Below are 23,075 nucleotides of genomic sequence, written 5' to 3'. Positions count from 1 at the left end.
AGCCTCGCTATGTCCCTCTGTAGCTCCCTGAACAGGCCACCGCCCACGCCGTCCACCGCTTTCTCTGCCGCCCTGCCATTTTCAAGAGCAAGGACAAAGATCGGCGACGATGGCATCGGGCTAGGGTTGGTTTGCCAGGGTGGTCGTACAACTGTCGGGGGAGTCTTTCACTGGGAGGAAAGAGAGGTCTGTCTGTTTGGCAACACCTCTGTGGGAGTGTGAGAACACTGCAGCGCTCTGCCTCAGTGGTTCAAGAGGGTAAACAGATCAATCACCGACACACACTTCAATTCAGAGCAACTCTTCTCCTAGTTTTACTGTCTGCTGGGCCTCGGCATGCTGACGAATATAAATTGACTGGTGACTCATTCTGTCATGCACATAATCAAACATTATAGTGTGAAGTCCTTGATACAGTTTATATTAAAGACTTTAAAGGGCAAGTCCTATTCTACACATTAAAGTGTGTTTACAAGTCGTCGGGACACTGCTGTGTTATGTCAAAAAGGAGTAAATAGTATTTTGTGGCTCCAGAGGAAGCTGCATGTGATCTAATAAATTGCCTCCAGTGATGTCACTCAGTGGCTAAATTGCATTGTGGGTAATGCAATCAGCATCAGGTTTTCCCAAGGAAAAAGAATGCGTGGAATAAAAAAGGCAACATCTGGTTCTGCTGTATCGATTCTGTGCAACAACCTGGTGCCTACATTACCCATAATGCAACTTGATTGACATCACTGGAGGAAAATTTATTAGATCACATGCAGCTTCCTCTGGAGCCAAAAAGACTTCATACTACTTTTTCGCATATGCAGAAGTACTCACTGAGACCTGTAAACACACTTTAATGTGTAAAAATGCTGACATTACCCTTTAAATTTACATTGGGTGGAATAATATAGATTTTTAAAGCAGAAAGAGCTTCCTCGTGCAAATGTAAGATAAAAATGCTGGCTCATCTTTGAACGTATCTTTGGCTGTCACACAACATCAATCACTGCATCAGTTCTCTTCACAAAAATAAATCCTTCAGTCTCATGTTGGCTTATGCAGTTTGTCATTTCTGACATGTGAGTCAAAGTCTGAGCCTTGCAGTTTGTATTTGCTTAAAAAGCCATTTTCTAGGAATTTGCTTCCAACTATGAACTACAAATGTCACATTAGACATTAGACAGAGGGATGGTAGTTCGGGCAGACAGACAGGCAGCACACAGACAGGCAGCAGTCACTGTCTTTGTAATCTCTCTCTCTGACAGACAGTGGGAGTCCGTGATACTTGCCTGTGACAGTTTGGTCAGGCCAAGCTGTCAGTCAGAGGCTTTTCAACACACCACAGCAGGCTCCTCTGACAAGCCTGTCTTGCTCAATAACACAACAGCGAGACGGGCGAAAAACACACCCTGCTGCGTCAAACCAGCTGATAGGTGGGACCACAAGGGCTGAGGGGACAAAGGCCCAGGAGGGCAGACAAGGGCGGGACGACTGTTACTGATCCCGCTCTCCTTAATTCCAGACCGGTTTCTCCTTCAACCTCAAAGGGCAACAGAGCGACTTCCTCTCAGAATGGCAAACTTTTTTGTCACCGCCCTCGCCCGCCCAGCTGGTTCAACAGATGCTCGCGACGCAGGTCACTGCTGCGGCCCTCTGATGCCTCATTGGTTGGTGACACGACAAAACGCTGGTGCAAGCTGGCCAGACATTGTTGTTGTTGTTGTTGTTTGTGTGCGTCTGTGCAATACCAATTACTCATATTTGGCAGCAGGTGCACTGCCCGACAGATTTGAAGCATCCCTCCCTCTCTCTTGCAGTGAATATAGCGTGATGGACCCGCAGTTTAACAGACTGGCACGAGTCCCAGCACTTTCCGCGACAAATCAATATTTAAAAGATTGGCCACAGCGTCCCTGTTGAAGTAATGGATAGGCAACCACCACAGGTGTGCACTCTGAGTGTCTGCCCAAACAGCGGTTTTACTCGCTCCCTGCACCTTTAAACCACCGCTAATGTAGGGACTCTATCAAACTCACGTGAACCTGACTCAGGATACTATTTTTAGATACATCTTAATCTTTCCTTTATGTATAAAAGCACCCTACATGGTTTGATGGCTGATTAGTTTTCCAATGCATTAGAAAGAAATAGGAAGTTTATTAAATGAGACTTAGATGGAGCGAAGTGCCAGCTAAGTCATTTTCACAGATGAAATGCAACGAGGCACACAGGACGCATTTTTGCTGACACTGACTGCTCACAGTTACTACAACCGCCGTAGGGAGGCTGAAAATATTTTGTTATTTCAGCTTTGTAATAATTAGCCTTCTAGGCACACCACAACATGAATCTGGTCAACTGACTGTGTTATACGTTCGTAGGGGACCGGCAGCCTTCCCGCATCCTGAAGGAAGCTTTTGGATCAACGCCTTCAATTTAGGATTAGAGCAGAGTTTGGTCTTTACACTTTTGCAGAGGATTTCGCTCGGAGATGAAAACACTACTACACTGCTACAGAGGGTGTTTTCTTACATGAAATAAGAATGAGATTCTGAGTCATAGCTGCAAACCTCGAATGAACCAATTTAGCCCTTCACATCAATCCGTCTATTCAAATCTCATTAATTACAATGAAACTGAGCTTTCGCCGCCTCTTAATAAAATAAAAGCCCTGTCATTGTGTATTCACTGCACGCTTATCGAGCGAGAAAGGCCTGTTTCACTTGCTTCTACAATGAATTTAGACGTTACTCCTCTGACCGCCATCAAAGTTAATCACAGTCAAAGGATGAAAGTAAGACGTTTTATAGGCGCCTGTAAAGGAAAACGAAAGCCGTAGCAGCTTCTGGTGATCTTTTAACACCACGGATGCAGGTGAAACACACGTATGCTTGACCTTTGTTTTGGCAGGTGGAGCCTTATCTCCGTACTGTGGCTGTTCACACACGCCTGAACTAACATTTGCATACAAATAAGACAACAGGCACAAGATGCAGGATTATATTCATGTGCTTTCCGAGCGGGCTTGAAGTAAACACGCCGTGTTATTTTTTTCTTGTTTAACAGTGCCGACCGTTCAGGCTTTTGTGACTCATGTGTTAAAGGTGTAATCTCACTACTTCGTGGCTCACTCGCTCAGTGGTAAGCGCCGCTGCTCCGCTGCTAAATGCGCCTTTAGTTGAGATGAAGATGACAGTGTGCACAAAGAGCGAGGCAGACGGGCCAAATTAACCAACTTTCATCCATCACTTAAAACAATATCCACACAAAGATTTCGTCTGATACTTGCCTTTGCTGCGTCTCTTAAAACATCTTTGAAATCTTGAAGCAGACAGAATAAAAGCAAATCGAATGATAATTATCCACCTCGCAGGGAAGCACTCAAGATCCAACGCTATGTTAAATGAGTTCATCAACCGTGTGTGAACATTCATAGTTTTCTATCATTCGACTGACATGTTGTAATCTGTGGTCAAGGTGCATGGAGCCTTGTGGAAATGTTTAGTGAGCCCATAACAGCAGCTGGTGAAATATGACTGTCTGCTTCCTGGGGGACGCATGTACGCTGAATCACTTTTAATATACCCCTGCTCTGTTTCAAAGCGTGTATTGACATTTCAGAGATTAAAGGGACTTTTATGAACTTCTTACACCCTGGCGACACAGGAGCAACACAGACTTTCCCCAAAAGACATCATCACTAGAAACACACTTGAGGTGAAATCAATAGTTATCATCCATGGGCTGCTGGCCGGGTGAATTTGTCACAGGAACAGATCGAGGAAGAGGTAAATACAGCAGATGAAAATCTAGTGTCTGTAGGCAGTAGAAACCCAGAAATTGGCTTTTGTGACAAACTAAATCCAGCAGCGGAGGTGCAGTGTGTAGGAGTTACAGGGAGCTAGTGGTGTAAATGCAATATGATATTCATAATTATGTTTTTCATCCATGTATAATGACATGAAACTAAAAATTGTTGTTTTTGTTACCTTAGGACAGTGTTTTTCAGTCCTGTTCCTGGGGATCCTCTGTCCTGCATGTTTTTAAATGCTCCAACACACCTGATTAAAATGAATGGGTCATTCTGCTATTTGAATCAGGCGTGTTTGAGCAGGGAAACAGCTAGATACATCCAGGAACAGGATTAGAACATCGGCCATGTTGCACCGCCACATTTCTACAGTAGCCTAGAATGGACAAACCAAACACTGGCTCTAGAGAGGGCCTTTCGCATTTCTAACAGCCGCCATATAGTCGAGGGTTGAGGCGGAGGGGGCTCATTTGGCTGCAACTTAATCTGACTCACCAGATGTAGACTGTGAGCACATGAACACAGTTATACTGACAGTATAACTGTGTATACATGTAATCTGTAATACAGTATTTTAGGTTGTAACCGTTGAACGCTCTGAGCATTAAAATGCAAAACCATCTCTCGTGCTGCTCCCACATTCTGACTTGATGCACATGAACACACCGAGGTTGGAAGAACGACCTCCCACTCAGGAAGTGGGAACGTGAATGCGGCATAAGCCTGTGTCAGGTGGCATTCACATTTTCCTTCCACTACCTCCATGTTACTGTTTCCAAAATCACCGTCAACAATATGTAACTATTTTACCAACAGCCTCTAAATCATTTTGATGGCCTGATCCCTTGAATCTCCACTATGTAATTTTGCTGCTAAGTGTAGCTTCAGTTAGCTTTTTAGCTCATCTGACATTACATCGGATAATATTATTACAGGAACGTGGGATTTCTTGTTTTTTGACTGTGGTGTTTCACTCAGAAACTGTGGGGGGCGCCAAATTGCACAAAATACCTATTTCTACATAATGTTGCTTTAATGCCAGGGCTTGCCCCCCACATGCAAAACACACCACGACTGCTGCATCCGCGGTTTAGCGCCGTACAAGACGATTGTGATTGGTTTGAAGAAATACAAACAAGCCACAGCGTTTCCCCCCGTTATACCAGAATGAGAATTAGTGCAGCCAAACCTTTCTCCAACGCCGACACAGGATGATCCCCGGATGTGCTGCACGATGATCGATTGTGTTACTAGCCTCAAGGTGACGATTTTACCACCAACTCTGATGTCAAAATTGATTGGCGACGGTTCCACCTGTCCTCAGTATGTCTGCATCTGACTTGGTAGCTCCTGAAGAAATGTTGGTGATACTGTGAGAGTACTAAGTGATGGAAAACTAGAATTTCATGTTCAAACCCAAAACTGTCTGTTAGTGTGAATATGTCACAACATGTCCTCCGCCTTGTAATTGCCATTTAAAGACTGTGCCACAGTTATTCTATGTGCAACCGTGGCTGTTAACTGGACACACAAAAAAAGAATCGAGACTGAGAAAAATAACTCTTTTGACAGTCGGGCGCAGGTTGTTAGTGAGGAGAACAGAGGTTTTGGAGCTGGTGTTACATAAGCAGCCGAGTCTCTGAGAAGCTGTGTGTTGATCCGCTGTGGACCCCTGTGATTCCCTCCTCCTTCAAAGCAGCTGCTGAAACTGGGAGCCGAGCATCATAAACTCTACAGCTTTGACTCCCTTCAACAATTTACAATACTGTGTCACTTCAACACAAACACACACAGACGCACACATCCACAGTCCTTTCTACCATCTCCGTCGTCACAGCGCAGCTTTTGTTAATTCGGCACACAGACGCTTGTCAAGTAACAGCCCGCCATCTCACTTATTCTCGAAATAAACTATTTTGAGTCGACGTTCACACTAATAAGCTTAAAACCTTCGGTAATCCAGCGGCTGTAGTTATTCCGAGGTTATCCAGAATGCCTCGCAGTGGCTGAGTATATGCAGCACGGTTTAAACAGCTTGAGAATCCTAATTTGACAGTTTTCTGCAGTGTGTCCGTATAAAGCTGCATGAACATTTCTCATTCATATTCCAGCAGCTGGTCCGGTCATTAATTATGAATAGTGAAGTATTTCCAGTTATTTTCACATTTGTTTTAACCCCAGACTGTTGTGAACCTCCAAACAACAGAGTATAGAGAGTTAAGCTGCCCTGGCAACTCTTAGTCTGCAAGCGCTGCAGCTCCGGTTTTGACTTCCAAAACTATTTAACAACTTCATTTGTGTTCAGTTGTTGTCTTCATAATTAACTTTTGTATTAAAAAGCAGCTTGTTCTTAGAGGCTCCACTTACCTTTTGGCAAATTGTCTGACAAGTTGCGTCATCAGCGTTCATTTAGGCACTACTTTACCGCACTGCACAAAGGTACCAGCAAAGCTTCTCCTCACATAAACTGATCAAACAGTACCTTTAAGTCATTATAACCTCTTAGGGCTGTTTCCATGTGCTATGACAGGTGTGTGCATGTTTAAATCATGCAAGCATGAATAAAAAAAAAGAGGCTCTGGAGATACGCGTGTGCTAAAAATGCACATTTGTACACGCAAATCATTGATTGATTCGACTTAATCCTTACTCTTTCTTTAGGTTGCCTGCCTGAGATTACCGCTAAAGTGCTGTGAAATCAGCAGCCAATCCAGTGTTTCTTAGCCCAACACTGAGACACTCAGTACTCCGCCGTGCTGAGGGGCGGATTAAAAAATGCATAACATCCCCGCTTTGCACAAACACGAAGCTGAGGGGAACATCAGGGGAGGTGCACTGTACAGTCAGGAAGACAGTGGCGGCACAATACTCTGTCAAGACATCAGGACAGATGTGTTGAGAGAGAGCGATGCAGCAACACACACTTAAGGAGGCAGAGAGTCCCTTAATGATGTCAGCAGGAATTGTCAGTTTCCTAATTGTGCTCCTGCAGATCAGGGAGACCCATTTCAAGACTGAACTAACAGTCTGCCTGAGCTTTTATTGGGGCCATTAACATGGTTTTGACTGCTGGGGTTCATGTCCCAGCAGCCCTGTCGTGATGCTCTGGTATTTCAGCGGTGACTCTGTGATGGGTGGAGGATGGAGAGAGAGAGTGTGGGGGAATCCCTGCTGCAATAACAACTTAAGATCCTCCCTATGGACCAGCACATTTAGCACAGTGTTCATCAGAGCAGAATGGGTCGAGCTTCCCCCTCCCCAAAAAAAAGAAAAGAGAAGAAAACCAACGCGTCGATACCAGAGTAATCTGAACAATGGAAGTCGATTTCGGGCTTCATTTTGGGGTTTTCCAGGAACATCACATGATGAAGGAAAAACTATAAATACATTATAACACGCGATTACATGCTGGCAGAATTTCGGTGGCAAGGACGCTGCCTGTTGCGAAATTGTTTGCGTAAATGTTGCGTCTCTAACGCCGAGTTGCGCGCCTGACCGATTCCCTCGAGGTTGGTGAGGTTTTCTAAAGTTGATCCGCGTCTTGAATGAGATGCGTGAGTAGCCTTGAGAGAAATGGCACAGCCGAAATCCCCCCCTCTATCAGGAATACACAGGGATGCTTCTAAATTTCGCGTAAATTAAAAACCCCTGACAGCTCCGGTTCGGGCTGCGGACGGTCTCCCTACCTTCCACTTTGGTGAGGGTGAGCACCGGACTGTTGCAGGCGGACAGCGGGGCAACCCTTGCGGAGTGTTTCTTCATGATGATGAGCTCGGATGGGCAGAGCTCTAAACCGCTTCGACTACATCCCTGAAGCTGATTTGGTGCAGACACCAGACCTCTGGATGGGACCCTTGATGTTTCTAGAGCCGCTCTCCTCCTGCTCTCTGTCCCCTCGCATCCATCCAACTCCCTGTTGATGGCTTTTTTTTTTTTTTTCCCTGCCTCTGTCGTATCCCCCCACCCCCTTCCTTCCTTCCTCCACTTGCCTTCCCCTCCTTAAAACCTGCTGTATCCAGTGCGTCCTGGCTGGTCTCTCCTCACGTACAGTTTGGCAATTGCTGCAATTCGCCAACGTCACACATCCATCAGCCCATCACAGCCACCTCCCACCCGCCCACCCCCCGTCCCGAAGCACTTGTGCCCGGCTGGTCCCTGCGTGAGACAAACCGGGCTATAACTGGACTGTGTGACAGATATGATGGGACCAGTGTAGTGAAGGTGGGAGGGCGGTGTGGGGCTGCTTAGCCCATAAACACTCTAATTACAGCTGTTTCTGGTGAATCGAATTACAGGCTAATGAAATGAACTAATCCTTATTTTTATCTGGGGACCACGTGGATTCAATTAAGGCTCACTGAAGGTCCCCAGACCCCACTTTGTAACACAGTCTTTTCATTGGCTTCTGAAGCTGCTTTCCCTGCTCTCTGAATTTTGCTTCAACTCTTCAGTGAGAATATCAGCAGCATTTTAGGTTTTTTTTTTATTTTTATTTTTTATAGTATATGCTTACGCTTATATTGCGTTAAAGGATAAGTTCTCCCAAAACTGAAAATTCAGTCGTTATCCACTCAAGTCGGGTGAATTTTCCTTGTCCACAAAACATTTCTGGAGATTCACAGCAAAACAGCGTTGCAGCATTCTCCTGAACAACTGATGTAGATGGGGACTTGTTTTAGAAAAACAACTGAAAATAAACAAAAATGGCTCCATACAGCTCATCCAGCCTAATCAAAAGTTTCCACAAGCCACAAGATCCCAAATTTAATTGAAAAGATGCTTCTTTCCCTGTTTTTAAAAGCTGAAATCTTCACTCTAGCTGCTAAGCTATAAGCATTAGCACGCACCCCGTCTGAAGTCGGTGCAAAAGGTCGACCACAAGTCGAAAGCGTATATAACGTCTTTTTAAATAAATTTCGGATCACAGGGCTTCCAGAGACTTGGATTACGAGGCGAGCTGTTTGGAGCCATTTTATATTGTTTGTTTTTTTTCCCGTAGTCTTTTTAATGTTTTAATACAAGTTCCCATCTACTTCAGTTGTTTAGGTGAATGCTGTTTTGCGTTAAAGCTCCAGAAATGTTTTGTGGACTACGAAACTTCATTCGACTTTCCGTCAGCATGAGGGAGAGTGGATAATGACTGAATTATCATTTTTAGGTGAACTTACTCTTACAGCCTAAAGTATATAATATGAATAATACAATATTTTTTTATTTTATTTTAGTTTCTGGTTTTCTACCACTGATGTGATGTGAGAATGTGTGCCATCTGCTACACTCCTCATAAATACATTTATAGCAAATGATTCTTCCTATTTGAGCATTAAATCTTTAATGTTTCTCGTTCCTCCTTTCCTTATCTTTGCCTCTTTTTTCGTGTCCAGGTGGGTGGGGTTGACAAAGAGGATATGGTAACATTAGGTATTTGCAGATTTTCCATTAAAATTGGATATTTAACCTAAAATTTCACTCTCATCTTCTTCAGTATCATAAAATATGCCAGATGGTTTACGTCTCGGAGGGTTTTGTGCTGAATCAGCATAGAAAGATATGAGATGCACCCTTCCAGCTTTATGTCCTGATACAGATTCCAATAAGGCTCGGCGTATTGATCCATAACTGCTGTCTTTTCCTGTATTTAAAATCTCCACTGTGTAGAACTCAGTGGAAACATTTTGATGGAAGGTAACATGACTTCGGGGCTGGCTGCCAACCATGACTGAATTAATGCAAATGATCGCAGAAACACAGAGTTTAATGCGGTTTGGTTATGTCATGGCCGGTACGTGATCTGTTTAATATGCTTAGTATTGGCACTGATACTGAACTGGCATATCATTGCCATGAATAGACTACTGCCTCAGCTATTAGCTTATCAGAGCATCCTGTCAGCTATGTTGTGCAAGAGATTGAGAACTGAATCCCAGCTGACTGACTGATAGACTGACGTGGTCTGCAGCCCTGATAGCTTTCAGTTTCCCAAATCCTGTTTTTACCAAAGTCATCTAAGTTCAAACTGCACTGATAGAAGGGGTGAAGTGGGTCACTTTTGCAGGCTCATCCATGATGCCAGCGAGAAGTGTGTCTCTTGTCTTTCTACCTAGCGCAGAAATTGGTTTTGAAGCCTGAAGTGACAGAGCTTCACAAAACACTCTTCAAAACTGAGAGCTGTCCAACTCACTCTGTGAAAACATCTGGTCAGCTGAAAGCGTGCCCGACACCCTCTCTGCATAATATCATGTCATTCTACATGTCACTTGTATTTTACATGTGAGAAGCCATTACGCAGAAACAGATAATACATCAGAGGGAAGCAGATAGCTGTCAGTGGCACAAGCTGAACTGCTCAGTATTGATCCGACGATGTCCCTGTGACCCTTCATTGATATCTTCAAAGACATATGTGTCTGCAGTGGTTCTGCATGTGTGTTTTAAAGCCGCTGAGCATGCCTAAAGGAAGCTGCACTGAATTATTCACTGCTTATACTCTACCTCACACTCATGCGAGAATCCCCTGCCCTGCCTAACTAGGACAGGGAGCTCTAAAAACACTCTGCCCAGGCCCATTCTGTCGTCCCCCAGCAACCAAATCCACTGGATCCTCCACTGTATTTTCCACTGCTTTCCCAGCCCCTGTGTTTGGGTTTGAAAATGGGAAAATGTCAGGAACAGTGGATAGGAGCTAATGGATGAAGTGCAAGAGCTCAGCGTGAACAAACTAAAAGTGCAGCACAGGATGTCTGATGGATAAACATTATGTCACCTATGAGTTATATTGTTGTGTGTGACGGTGAAATATCCCACATCGCTTCTTTTTTTTTTAGTCCCATTTGGGCTCTGCAGCTGCCAGCTGTCTTTGGGAACCAATGCTGTCAATTTCCAGTAAGTTATATGGTGAGATTGAGAAGATTCAGTCGCTGTTCACATGCTATTATTGATAGAAAAGACAGGGAGGTGGAAATAGGTGGAGCGGGTGAGATCATTAAAAGATCCCAGTCAGTGACTCATACACTTTTATCTGCGAACACGGAGGAGGATCAAACCAGTCCATGCTCTGAGACACCGCACGACAACTCTCTCTCTCTAACACACATTCACATACTGTATGTGAATAGGGGTAAGTGTGTGTGAGGAATAAAGAAGTGTAAAAGGGTCCCTGCATCAGCTCAACCTTTTGAAATCATTTCTTCCGAGAGACTGACAGAAGCAGATCCGGGGATGAGAGGCGATTAGATTATTCTTCCATGTACAGTGGGATGTACTCGTAAGAGATGCTTGTACTTTTCTTAAATGTTTATTCATGCTGAATAATGCGGGATGCTGCAGTAGCCATTTTCCAGGTCAAACAACCTTTAACTGCACTGATCAGTGCTGATATAATGTTCCTACTGAAGGTCAAATCAACCAGGCATGAAAATGCTTCAAAGCCTATGAAACCATTAAAGCTGCTGTAACTGATATACTTATTATTAAAATAGGTGTTAAATAGCTCTATATTCCAAAAGTAATCACTGTTAATCACTGAGTGTTTGGTCTCTCCTCCCCCTGCTCATGTAGTAATAGAGAAAATCCATTTTCTGGTAACCCTGCCCACTTTATCCAATCAGGACAGAGAAATCCATTAAGAGGCGGTCCTGTAGCAGGATCCTCCTGTTTGCTGATATGTCTGGCGATTACCGTTGCACACTCATGTGCTTTAAGCATATTATTCCCTATAAAAAACTGAGTTAGCTATACAAGACAGATAGAGATACCTGGTGAAGATTTATCTTGTAGCCATAGAAAAGGCTGAAAGAAAGTATCGTGAAGCTGATCCTCCAGTGAAAGAATATTGGCTAATATTGCTCCGAAAAAGAATTGAATGAAAAAGTTGACCTATCTTTTGAGAGATAAAGGAAACGTTTTTAATAGAAATTAGTGAACAAGATGCAAAATGAGCACTGGTTTAGTACAACTAAGTGGGAATGCAAATTTAAATTTTGTGTTTGTGCTACTTCCCAAATCTGAAAATCTTTAAAAAAGTTAAATAATTAAAGTAGAACTGCTTCATGTAGCAAGACACATTTACTGAAAAAAACACAAATCTCAACCTCATGGTGACGCAAGAGGAAAAGTGAGAGATTTACCAAAGACATAAGGGTTCATCATTTGCAAAACATGAATGTTTGTGCAAACTTTCATGGAACTCCATCCATCGGGGGGCACCTACATTACCCACAATGCAGCGTAGCTATTGAGTGAGTTCCCTGGAGGAAGTGTATTAGATTACTTGCAGCTTCGTCTGGAGCCACAGAAGGCTTTATACCACTTTTTTCGTATATGCCGTCCCCAAGACCTGTCAACACACTTTAATGTGTAACATTCGTGGAATTACCCTTTAAAGGTCCAGTGTGTAGGATTTAATGGCATCTAGCTGTGTGGTTGCATATTGCAGCCAACAAAATACCCCTTATCTCACTACCCCCTGTGGTGGCAGCTAATCTAAATCGCCAAAGGCCAGTGTTTGGTTCGTCTATTCTGGGCTACTGTAGGAACATGGCGGTGTAACGTGGTGGACTCTGTGGAACAAGACACGCTCCCTCTGTCAATATAAACACCTCATTCTAAGAAAACAATTCTTAAAATCAGGTGATTATAACCACTGAGAACATATTAATGAATATCATATTCCATCACTGACAACAGATCCCCCTAAATCTTACACAGTGGACCTTGAAGAGTAAGAATTTGCGCTGTAATTCATTCACTAAAAAACAACTAATAGGACGTTAACAATCTGTATCTACTTAATCCATCGTGTATTCAACACTCTCACAATTGCAAATCAACTGTTTACTGTAATCCTCCAGAGCAGGATGGGAAGAAGAAAAACAAGGTGGTCTGAAATCTATTTTATTGATTTTGCATAAAAGTGCCTTAGCTGCAAATCAGACTGCCCAGGGCACTTGATAGTGGAAGATGATTGACTTGGACTGTTCAAAGGTGTGTGTAAGAGTAAATGATTTCTTGCTGTGTGATCTAAATGAACCAATAGTGTAAATTGTGAGGACGTGTGCCCGGCTTAATTTGTGTGCAGCAGCTGTTTGGTGCAGACTGTTGGAGCTGTTGTAGCTGCCTCTTTGCCAAAACATTAACAGATTTGTTATTGGCATTTCCTATCCAATTACACAGCTAATCCTGATTTAAGATAAATCAATTCCTTGTCTAACACCAATTACAACTCAGCTGGAATTAAGAAAGCCTGGAGACAGTTGTGCTCCTGAACACAACATAATGAGAATAGCATAAAGCAGGTTGTGGAGTAATTTCTCTGGGAGTTCTTTACATCATAGATTATATTTATTTACTTAACATTTGGTTTTAAAACCAGTAAATTAATTACAAAAGCACACATTAACATTTGAACAGATGGTCTGGCTTGAGAGGAAACAAAAGCATTATTTTATGTTAGATGAATGAAAATGAGCACAATCACAACTGTAAAACAGGTTCTTAACAGTTAGATGAGATGACAAATGTCCACTACGAGTCTGATTAAGAAGATGTTAAAGGGCTGCTCTGCTATTAGCCATGCTAGCATTGTAGCTCCAGGCGAGGCAACGTTGATCAATTGTCCACCGCTTGGTCCAAACTTAAATAACTCAACAACTATGGATGGATTTATTTTCCTCTTTTCAACTCAAAGCGCTGCACACAGAGATGCTAGTGTGGCCATGTCTTTGTACAATGACACTTCCAATAATGAACTGTTGAACGATTTGATTTCTTTGATGACTTTCTGCAAACTTTTCCCGGCTTTAAAATGATCCGACATAATCAAGTTTTGCAGTGTGAGCAAAGCAGATGATTATGTACACAAAAATAAAATGGGTCATTTCCTTTTAATTTCACCATGAATATTAATGGGGCAGTTATTAATATTCATATCAAATATTGGCAGTGTTCTCTTTTAAGTAAAGAGACGATGTCAGTGTTTTCGTCTCTCTGGAAGAATTAGGTGATTTTTTTTTTTTAATCCTCTCTGAACACTCTCCCTCCACTGTTCCAGTCCAGGACACTTCTGGCTCCTGCTTCGCATGGAAAACAGGTACCGGTGCTGTAAACATGATAGCTGAGGGTTCATTACTGAAGAGGAGTCTGTCTCGCTGCCCTCACACTTAATAACAACTCCCAGGGCGTCGGAAAGGAGTGGGGTGGTGGTGGGTAGTTGTAGCGTGGAGTCCTAAATAACAGCTCGTTTCAAGTACCAGAAAGGTCAAGTCAAATTAACTTTGCCTCTTCCTGGGCGCAATACATCTTCTGAGCAGACACAGCTCATCTGAGGAGGCAAGTGGCTGTCAAGGTACTGCAACCAACAGCAGTTTATTGGATTAATGGCCTCAGCGGGGTCCCCTGGGGTGTAGGAGGGAGAGAACTGTTGCCAAAACACCGTCTCCATTTTAGTTACATTACAGAGCAACTTGGCGGCCAACACTTGCAGTGACCTTTGAAACCAAACATTACACTGAAAAATGCTTTGTCATAAACTGTAGGCGGATGTTTTTGTAAGAGAACATGAAATATACTCAGACATGATTTTCAATTAGTCTTTCGCAAATCAACCCCATGTTGACAGGGGATGAATTAACACCTCTGTGTATCATTGTAACATATCTTCTCTCCGTGACAAGAGCAGCATGAAACTGTAATGTGATGATTGATAATCCGCTCCATGGGACTTGCTCACCTCTCTGGTGATGCTGTAGTTGGCAGTAGTCTTTATTGCCAACCCCCTCTAAAAAACAGACAAACATTGCACAGAAGAAACAGCGTTAACTTCTCATACAGTCAGTGTTTTCCTCTGCAGTCTGAAGATATGCTGAGAACAAGATTAGCCTCCAGTAGTTGAGCTTAACTGCTGGATATTTAAAGGATCAGTGGCAGCTCCAAGCTGTACACTCTTTATAGATGGATATGGGTGGATGGTCTAAGTCAGTGGTACCCAAAGTCGGAGGCGGCGCCTCCTAGAGGTAAAAATATGGAGAAGATGCATGTTGCACTTTTAATGTTTCCACTATAAAGGTGGCTTATTTCTTATTTAGTTTTTACAGACCAAACCATAGATACGTTCTGTGTTTTGTTCTCATAATGAAGAATGCAAAAGTTGATAAATTCAAATGTCTTGTTTTGTCCAACCAACAGTCCAAGAGCCAAAAGATATTCAGTTTAGGACAAACAAAACCAGCCAAATATTCACATTTGAGAAGCTGGTACCAGTAAGCTTTGGACAATTTTGCTTTCATTTTTTAATGATACATGTATTGTTACTACTACAGCTCTAGATTCATACACTTCCACATATGCTCCCTATCACAAACTCTAGATCACATCCACCCCTCCACATATGCTCTCTTACGCAAAACAGATAAATAGTCTGACTGTGAGCTTGTGTAAGAGAAGGGAACATGGGTCAGAGAGCTTGTAACCTCCCACTCAGAACACAGAGCTGTCTCTGAGAAAAACAGAGAGCCAGACTCGCTGCCACTTAAAATAAAGTGATATAGGACTTCCTCTTAATTACAACCACAGCTAATAAAGTCCACCGACATCTATTAAATGCTGTCAAGTTGTAATACCTAGTGAAAGCCCTTATAATCACACTCTACCCCGGTGGCCCACGCTTAATCAGGAAGAGAGAGTCTACATTAAATTTACATCCCACTAGAGGAATCAGCCCACGACAGCACATTTCTCCCTTCCAATTAAGGTTTGTCAGAGCTACAACATGTGATGTGTTGACGTTTTATTTGTGGTGCAGATGTGCAGGCAGGTCCAGAGGCTGTGGTCGAGGATAGCTCCCTGTACGCTGTAGGACATGTGGGCTTTGCTGACAATACAATGAGAATAACACAATAATGCCAAACAACAGAGGGATAAAGCTGGACTTGACACCTCAGCAGGCAGATTGGAAACAGCTGGTGAACCTTTTCTATGTGAAATGTCCAGGGAGCCCTCTTTTTAAAAAGAAATAGATCACCTATTATTTGCCTATAGACCACAATATACAATGCTGCCAAACATGAACATGTTCTGATTTTGTATAAATAAAAAGATTTCCTTACAGAAAAAATCTTAGTGTGTCTCTATTTATGGCAGCTTAAGCCACACAGATTGTTTGAGCTGAGGCCAAGAAAAGGCTTGAAGAGACACAGCAGCACATATGAATCCTGTGCCAACATCCTACTCCTACTGCTTCAGGTTGTCTCAGAATAATGACCACACTTAAGCAACATCTTAAGAATCATTTGAACAGGGTAAATATGACGCTTCTTTGCAGACGCACCTTGATCAAAATTACACACAGTAACACCTGGAAACTGCCCAGCAAAACCACTTTCCACACCTAGTTTTTACCTTCCAGTCACAAGCCTCTCTTTCTAACATCTAATGAGAGTGGTGGTTCCATGTGTAACAGGGTTGCATTTGTCAAATTATCCTTGAAGAGGCTATTTAACTCCTACTCACTCCAGCAACAAAGAAACCGACCCTTGCACCCCGACTGCTGGCTAAAGAGAGAAGCTTCGCTTAAGAGATATTCTCTCCAACACATGCTGCTAGCTCCCTCTGTTGTCGAGCTACAGCATGACTATTTAATTGGTGTGTTTTCATCCACTGGGGAGGCAATGTAGCCTAAATCAGTTTCAAATCAGGGTTTTTTTAAAGTGTGAAACTGTTGGCTTGCCCTTGGACAAAGCTTGGAAAAAGGCACCCCCCCCCCACCCCTCCTTAGTTTATTTGCTAAGTTTCACTCAATGTATCGCAATATCATGTTATTTGATCCTGTAGACACTCATCCTTCGAGCCCAGAGAGACTAACATCAGGGTTTCACATCGGTTTAGACTACATAAAATACATAACAAAGGTCCATCCTAAGGCATTTATTAGTTTCTGACTCTGGGAAAGCGGGGAAAACAATGAAAACTTTATCAAATCGTAGACATTTAGGCTATTCTATGCGATCTCCTTTTGATAATTAATGTAACTAATGTCATATTTTTCACTTCCATACATTGAAGCTCCCCTGAAACCACTTTGAAACCCCCTGGTCTAAATAACTTCAAATTAAGGATAAATGTAATGTAATCCTTAGTGAATTTGATTTTAATTTTGCACCTGTTCAGTATTTAACTTTGCATATAATGTGTTTTCAACATTCAGAGCTGTCCGTGGACCTGAAACAGAAAAAAAGACTCCCATCTGTTTTTGCCAGAGTGGCTCCTCTTTAAACTGCACTTATCTCACCAGGATTAACATTATTCAAATTGTTCTAAATTGCTGTAATTATGGGGCAGTTTCCAAAAGCTTCTCTCCAGCATTTGCATTTATATCAGGTAATTACCTGAGCCAGAAAAGTGTGTTCATGACATTCTAACATATAATCTTTTCCATTCTAGTATGACACATTTTTTATGAAAGAAAATACGCTCTTGGACCGGTGCATTTTGTTCCAGTTGCAAATGGGGGAAGCAGGTGAGAAGCAGGAAACAACTATTTTATACACACAGCTCCAAAACAAATAGTAAATTTTATATATTATGTTGCTGTTTTTTTATATTAGTCTGTGATCCAAAATAAAAGGGAAATATAAGGAAGTCACACAATATGCTGTCTTCATCTAGCACACCTGTAGGGACGTCATCCTGACACTGCAGAGCACCCACTGTGCCTGTAGGGGGCACTGTGACCACATGCACTCACGGGTGAAAATTCCCCACATAATGACACCCGCTCATGGTTTGGATGAGAAAGCCAAACCCAAGAAATCAAACTGCACCCAGCAGTGGAGCAAAAACTGGAACAGCAGTAATGAAAGGTGACAATGTGACCCACTTACACACCTGTCCGGTACACTTAAATGAAAGCAGACATACACATTTAGGAGCACACGACTTTAATGAAAGATTTTAGATGAGCACACTGTTAGAGTACACACACACACAAACACACACACACACACACACACACACACACACACACACACACACACACACACACACAGGTGCAAAACACTAAAGAGCAGCAGCCCATTGTGATCACGTCTCACTTTCTCCTCTCTCTCTAAGGACATTGTTAGAGCTCGGTCACACTGAGGCGCTGACTCCCATATTTGATTTAAGGCCTTTTTTTCTTTTTTTTTCAAGGGACATCCTTCGTCGTGAGGTGCCAGAAAGGAACAGCGAGTCCAGGGTGACCTGGAAAAGCACTGACGATTCTACTGGCAGCCGTGTTAGGTTTCTCCAACTTTGATATGCAAGTTTTAAAAGCAGCATCTGACAGCTAGCAGAGCCCCAAAGACACCGAATCATTTGTAAAAGTGCAGGTTGAAAGTAAATCATTTAAATGATGAGGCTGGCGTTATTGGAAAGACTAAATCCAACAATATGCTCGTCCGTCTCTTAATGCTTTTCGACTTTCCTCCCTTGTTTGGTTCCTTTGTTCTTCCTGAAAATGTTTGTTATTCTCATTTTTACAAAAGGCCAGATAATTTCCTGAAACAGCTGTCTCTGTGGTTTTCTATCAAAGGTTACATGAACAGGAGTAAATAGTGCATTTGCTGCTGACTGCTTTCAGCCACGATTTATTACACATTTGGTTCTCTGGTGAGTATTTACAGCAACTGGATTGGTAATGTGAGTACTCAGAATAACAACAGTGCCCATGTTAGTCATAATTTAGTTTTTAACGTTCTTTTGAGGAAGGCAATGAAGCTCAATGGCACAGAGAGAGCTATATTAAGCAATTGATCATTGCTGGTTTTGGTCTTTTATAAGTGAGGTTTACTCTTCCATGAGAGCATATCCAAAGCAAAGACAACTTCATGAACACAAGCTCAGATTTAAACAAAAGAACATAATGCACATACAGTGTGTGATATATAATGTTTACAACCTTCCCTCTTTGTGTCTGAGACATACACAGGGATATGTCTGATGGTCAAGACCACCTAAACCGAGACCAAGTCATGACGAGAGTGCATCAAGACCGAGACAAGACCAAGACTTTGAAGGGTTGAGACTGAGGACCAATGCGAGTCCAACACTGCATGACAAGATAAAATGTGGAAACTGTTAACCATAGGCAAAATTGATCCACATTCCCATGAAAACACTCACAGAAACCAAATGAAAATTGATCTTCATTCACCTAATTCAATACCTTATATGTGACAGCCCGACAGGTATATTGATACCTGATACTGGCCTGTCACAGGTATATCGGTGTATTTGTTTTCCGATATCGGCCGATATGAATTTTGGTTTTTCAGAACATGATGCAGAAAATTTGGCCACAAAAATCGCTTATCGGTTGGGTTCTCAATATATGTGTACATGAAAAGTGTATCTTTTGATATGTCTTGATAAAATAATCAAAAGTTACTGTGGAGGTGAATTTTATGTGTGGGAATTTTAAAAAAAATTCTATGAGCAACAAAGACTAACAAACCCTTAGCAGCTGAAATTAACCAAACGATTGAGTGACTCTTTCTTGTCTCACAGAAGCCACGACTAAGTACAGAAGGTATCAAACATTTGTATAATACAGTGAAATCCCTGAGGTCTTGACTGTTCTTGAAATAAAGTCCAGAGTCCTCTGAGACCTAGACCAATCTCGAGTACCACAACACGACTATGAGGCAGTTTTTATGTACTCCAGCACTGCAGTTCATTTTACATCCAGGCAGTTAACAAAGGTTAATTAACATTAATAGCGACTGGCAACATGGATTTCAACAAGGCGCCACAGTTTTTCTTCTCCCCTGAATTTTTGATATATTTTTATTGATCCCTCCAGCGGGAAAACCTTCTTTCCCTCCTGTCTAATTGGGATGCGGCACTGAAAACATGCCAGTTTAATGCTGATTAAAAAAGCCTGCAGACGGAGTGAGGAGTTATTTATGCTGCTGAGCGATGCTTCCACACGTATAGACACACAGGGGATCAAACCTCTAACATCTAGTTTGGAGACAACTTCGCTAACTGCCGGACCAATCCTGCAGCTCTACTTAAATCACCTTACCAACAAATGAGAATTACATTATCTGAGCGTGTGCAGTGACTGAGCCAGGGATCCTGCTGCGGGAGGACCTGTTACCACTTTTCATTGGACCCTCTCCTGCAAAAACTGTCTTCCTGTTGGTGACATGGGACCTTAAATGAGGGATTCAGTCAATCTCCATCTTTGTTACAGAGTGGAGACTGCTGACAGAACTGGGAACGTCTTGTGCACAAATGAGAGCGGTGAATAACAGTAAAATATTACACCTGAGACTCTAAACCTCAATTATGCAGAGATTTGGTGATATGAATCAATTTGCTTGAATATAATTGAGCCTGGCAGACTGACAGAAATTAGACTCTGCCTTTTGTGGAGAATAATTCAAAGCTAGGGAATAGGCTCAAACAAAAACTCAAAGTTAAGTACAGTTGGCAGTTCCAGCAGTAACAATATGAAAGTCTTTCTCACGAGGGAGGAATGATATCTACTGATTCCCAAGTAGAAGGAAGAGGTTAATTCAACCCTGTATAATCACGCTGGCATCCAGCTTCAGATCTGTTAGTTTTTGTCTTTGAAGTGTTCGGATTGGAAGCCGAGTACAGCCAGGTCGCTTTCAACGCTGATCAAACCGGTTCCTGATCACTTGCGACTCCATCTCTCCAGCCACAACAGCAGCAGGTGTTTGGAGGCCCTTCAAAAGGCCAGGAGCAGGTGTGTGCGCTATGCAAAATCCACACTCTTACTTGCCATCCTCCATCTCCACTCCTCAGCCCAGCCTTGAACAGCGACCAGGCAAATAGTGAGCCGCCAGTGTTGGACAAAAATAGAACTTGATGTCCTTGCGTTCCCAAAGCTGTAAATGCCCAGCTTTGTGCACTTGTTAAGGGCTTTGTGGAAGAGCTGTTTTTCTTTATTATCTGGTGATGGGATCGCCAAAAATGAGGCAATTCATCTCAATGAGACCGGTTCTCATTACAGGGAAGTCTCCTCATTAGAAGTGTGGTGTAAGAAATATGGGTGACAAATGCCACCTGAAATCATGCTCCATTCTCCACAGCAATTACCCTGAGGAGAGGGAGTGAGGTGCTCCACATCTGAAGGTTGTATTGTCTCTGTCGCAGACCATTTGCATTGTTCAGACAGGATGTAAAATTAACCTTTAAAAGTTGTCTGAACAGTAAATGAACTCAGCAACCTGTTAAAAACAACAGGCTCGCCCCTAATAAATTACACTAATATCTAATGTAATATATTCTCATTGTGACCATATTTATTCTTGGTCAAAAGGCAGTGAAAGGACTTTAAAAGCTTCATATTTCTGTCAGCAACCGGAGATGAAACGTAGTAATCAAAGCTTTTAAATGCTTGATATAATTTCCAGTCATAAACAGTTCTGTCAGAGTACTGTCCTTAAAAGCGTGGAGTGATTGTGCATAGTAAGTACTTGGGCAAATGGAGGCCTGGGCATTGGCTTGATTTGAATAAGCATTGTGATTAAGTGGTTGTTCCATACATGTAGTGGGCTGAGGGATGTGGACCAGTCAGCTCCCTGAGGGGGAGAGGAGGTTCAAGCCTTCCTGGCTCCTTCTGCACTCCCCCATTGGCTGTCGGCTCTCATCCATGTCCACAGCTCCCTTAATTGCCTGATTTCCTGACCCCACGTTGAATAGTTTGTTCGCTGGGGGCTGCGGGGTTATAATAATGACTTATAGTGACATGCTTGGGGAAGAGTCGCTCCCTTGACTATCATAGTTCTCACCGACTGACTGTAGCCCCGACACAGAGCTCTTGATTTAATACTTAAATTAAATCCTCGTTTGAGGCTGCACAAACAGTGTTTCTCACAGATAATGTGACACCAACACTTTCAGATGGAAGCAGTGCAAAATGAACTGTATTAAGGGACTGTATTACTCCTGCTCTATTTAGATGTATTAAGTAATGCAGCTGGATAACAAACCTTTGCCTAAAACTAAGAAATGCTGTAGAACAGAGAGGCAGATGCATTTGGTCTAGTAATTGATTAGTTAGTGAAATTTCAACTAAAGTGTATTACAACTATTGAATGCTTTGCTTTGGATGAATTGTAAAAACTTTGATTTCTTGACTTTTCATCTAGTTCAATTACCAGCGAAGATTTAATTCTGTCCAATACTTTGGTTTAATACCTGCAAAACTGTCAGCTGTACATATTTAATGCTCATTGGCAAATGTTTTCATGCCACCATGCGAAACCGACACATCAACATGCTAAACACCAACATGCCAGCATTATTAAGTGTTTTCTTTTTATATTCTCCGACATTTTATAGACTAAACAATTAACCAGTCAATCAAGAAAATGATTGGCAGATTAATTAAGAATGAGAACAATCCTCAAAGTCCGCCTCTGGTTTCTTCTTGTTCCTGCAGTTGAATGTTTGAGCTTCACTGTGTAGAATGAAATGTGCAGTCTGACACTAGAAGGCTGTTTTCACACTCATTGTTGAAACTGTAAATTTCCTCTGTGCTCTTTGAAAATCGGATTTTAAGAATCCTAGTCACTTTCAATATAAGTGTGATGTGGAAACTTGAAGCCCCCAGTGCCCGAACACTGACAAACTGACTTTACATATTCTTACAGTATGTTCTGTATTTTCAAATGAGGAGAAAGGAGTAGGTGTCATTAGTAGGATTTGATGCTTTTGTTCAATTCATGTCAGAAACAAATTAGATATTTTCTACCTTAATGCATGTGGGGAGGGGATCTTTTAAACTGATAAATTTGCTGCTTTCAGCTTCTCAAATGTGAGGATTTGCTGCTTTTATTTTCTTGATTGTAAATTGAATATCTTTGAGTTTTGGACTAACTGTTGGAAAAATAGGATTTCTACATGTGGGCTGTACAAATTAAATGCTTACTACCCTTTACGAGTTGTGTTTGATGATATCATCAGATCATGATGTGAAGATGATGAAACATCAAATTACCGTGCAGCTCTTCTTTAAAGTCGAATGACACCATAAAAGCCTTCAATTCACTTCTGTGTTGATGTTCACAGAGGCAAAGTAAGCAACGTCTTGCTAAAAAAATGTATTCCTGACAGCTGCTGGGCTTTGAAAGAGTACATGAGAGGGGGGACATGAAATATCCTCCAAGTCATGTCCTACTCATCATGTTGAACAGTTTGTAATATGCTGCACCGAGGCTTTAAAGCACTTCAGATCTATGACGGACACATGAAAACTGGGAAGTTG

General features: G+C 42.3%; 1 protein-coding gene across 3 annotated transcripts in view; it reads right to left on the bottom strand.

Annotated features, from left to right (window-relative positions):
• slc35f3b (solute carrier family 35 member F3b) overlaps positions 1-23,075 on the bottom strand; it is a 59,365-nt gene that overhangs the window by 19,286 nt on the left and 17,004 nt on the right. Inside the window, exon 1 of one of the 3 annotated variants that reach the window (XM_084375681.1) lies at positions 7,489-7,738. The exons of the other annotated variants lie outside the window; for them this stretch is intronic. Within the exon in view, the coding sequence (XP_084231807.1) occupies positions 7,489-7,564 (76 nt within the window). The 5' untranslated portion in view covers positions 7,565-7,738. Of the gene's footprint in view, positions 1-7,488; positions 7,739-23,075 lie in introns of those variants that run through there. 3 annotated transcript variants of the gene reach the window in all.

This window comes from Pagrus pagrus (genome assembly GCF_965226575.1).
Source record: "Pagrus pagrus genome assembly, chromosome: 15".
Lineage (NCBI taxonomy): Eukaryota > Metazoa > Chordata > Actinopteri > Spariformes > Sparidae > Pagrus > Pagrus pagrus.
Note: the sequence above shows the minus strand (reverse complement) of the source record. Positions and strands in the feature narration are given on the sequence as shown.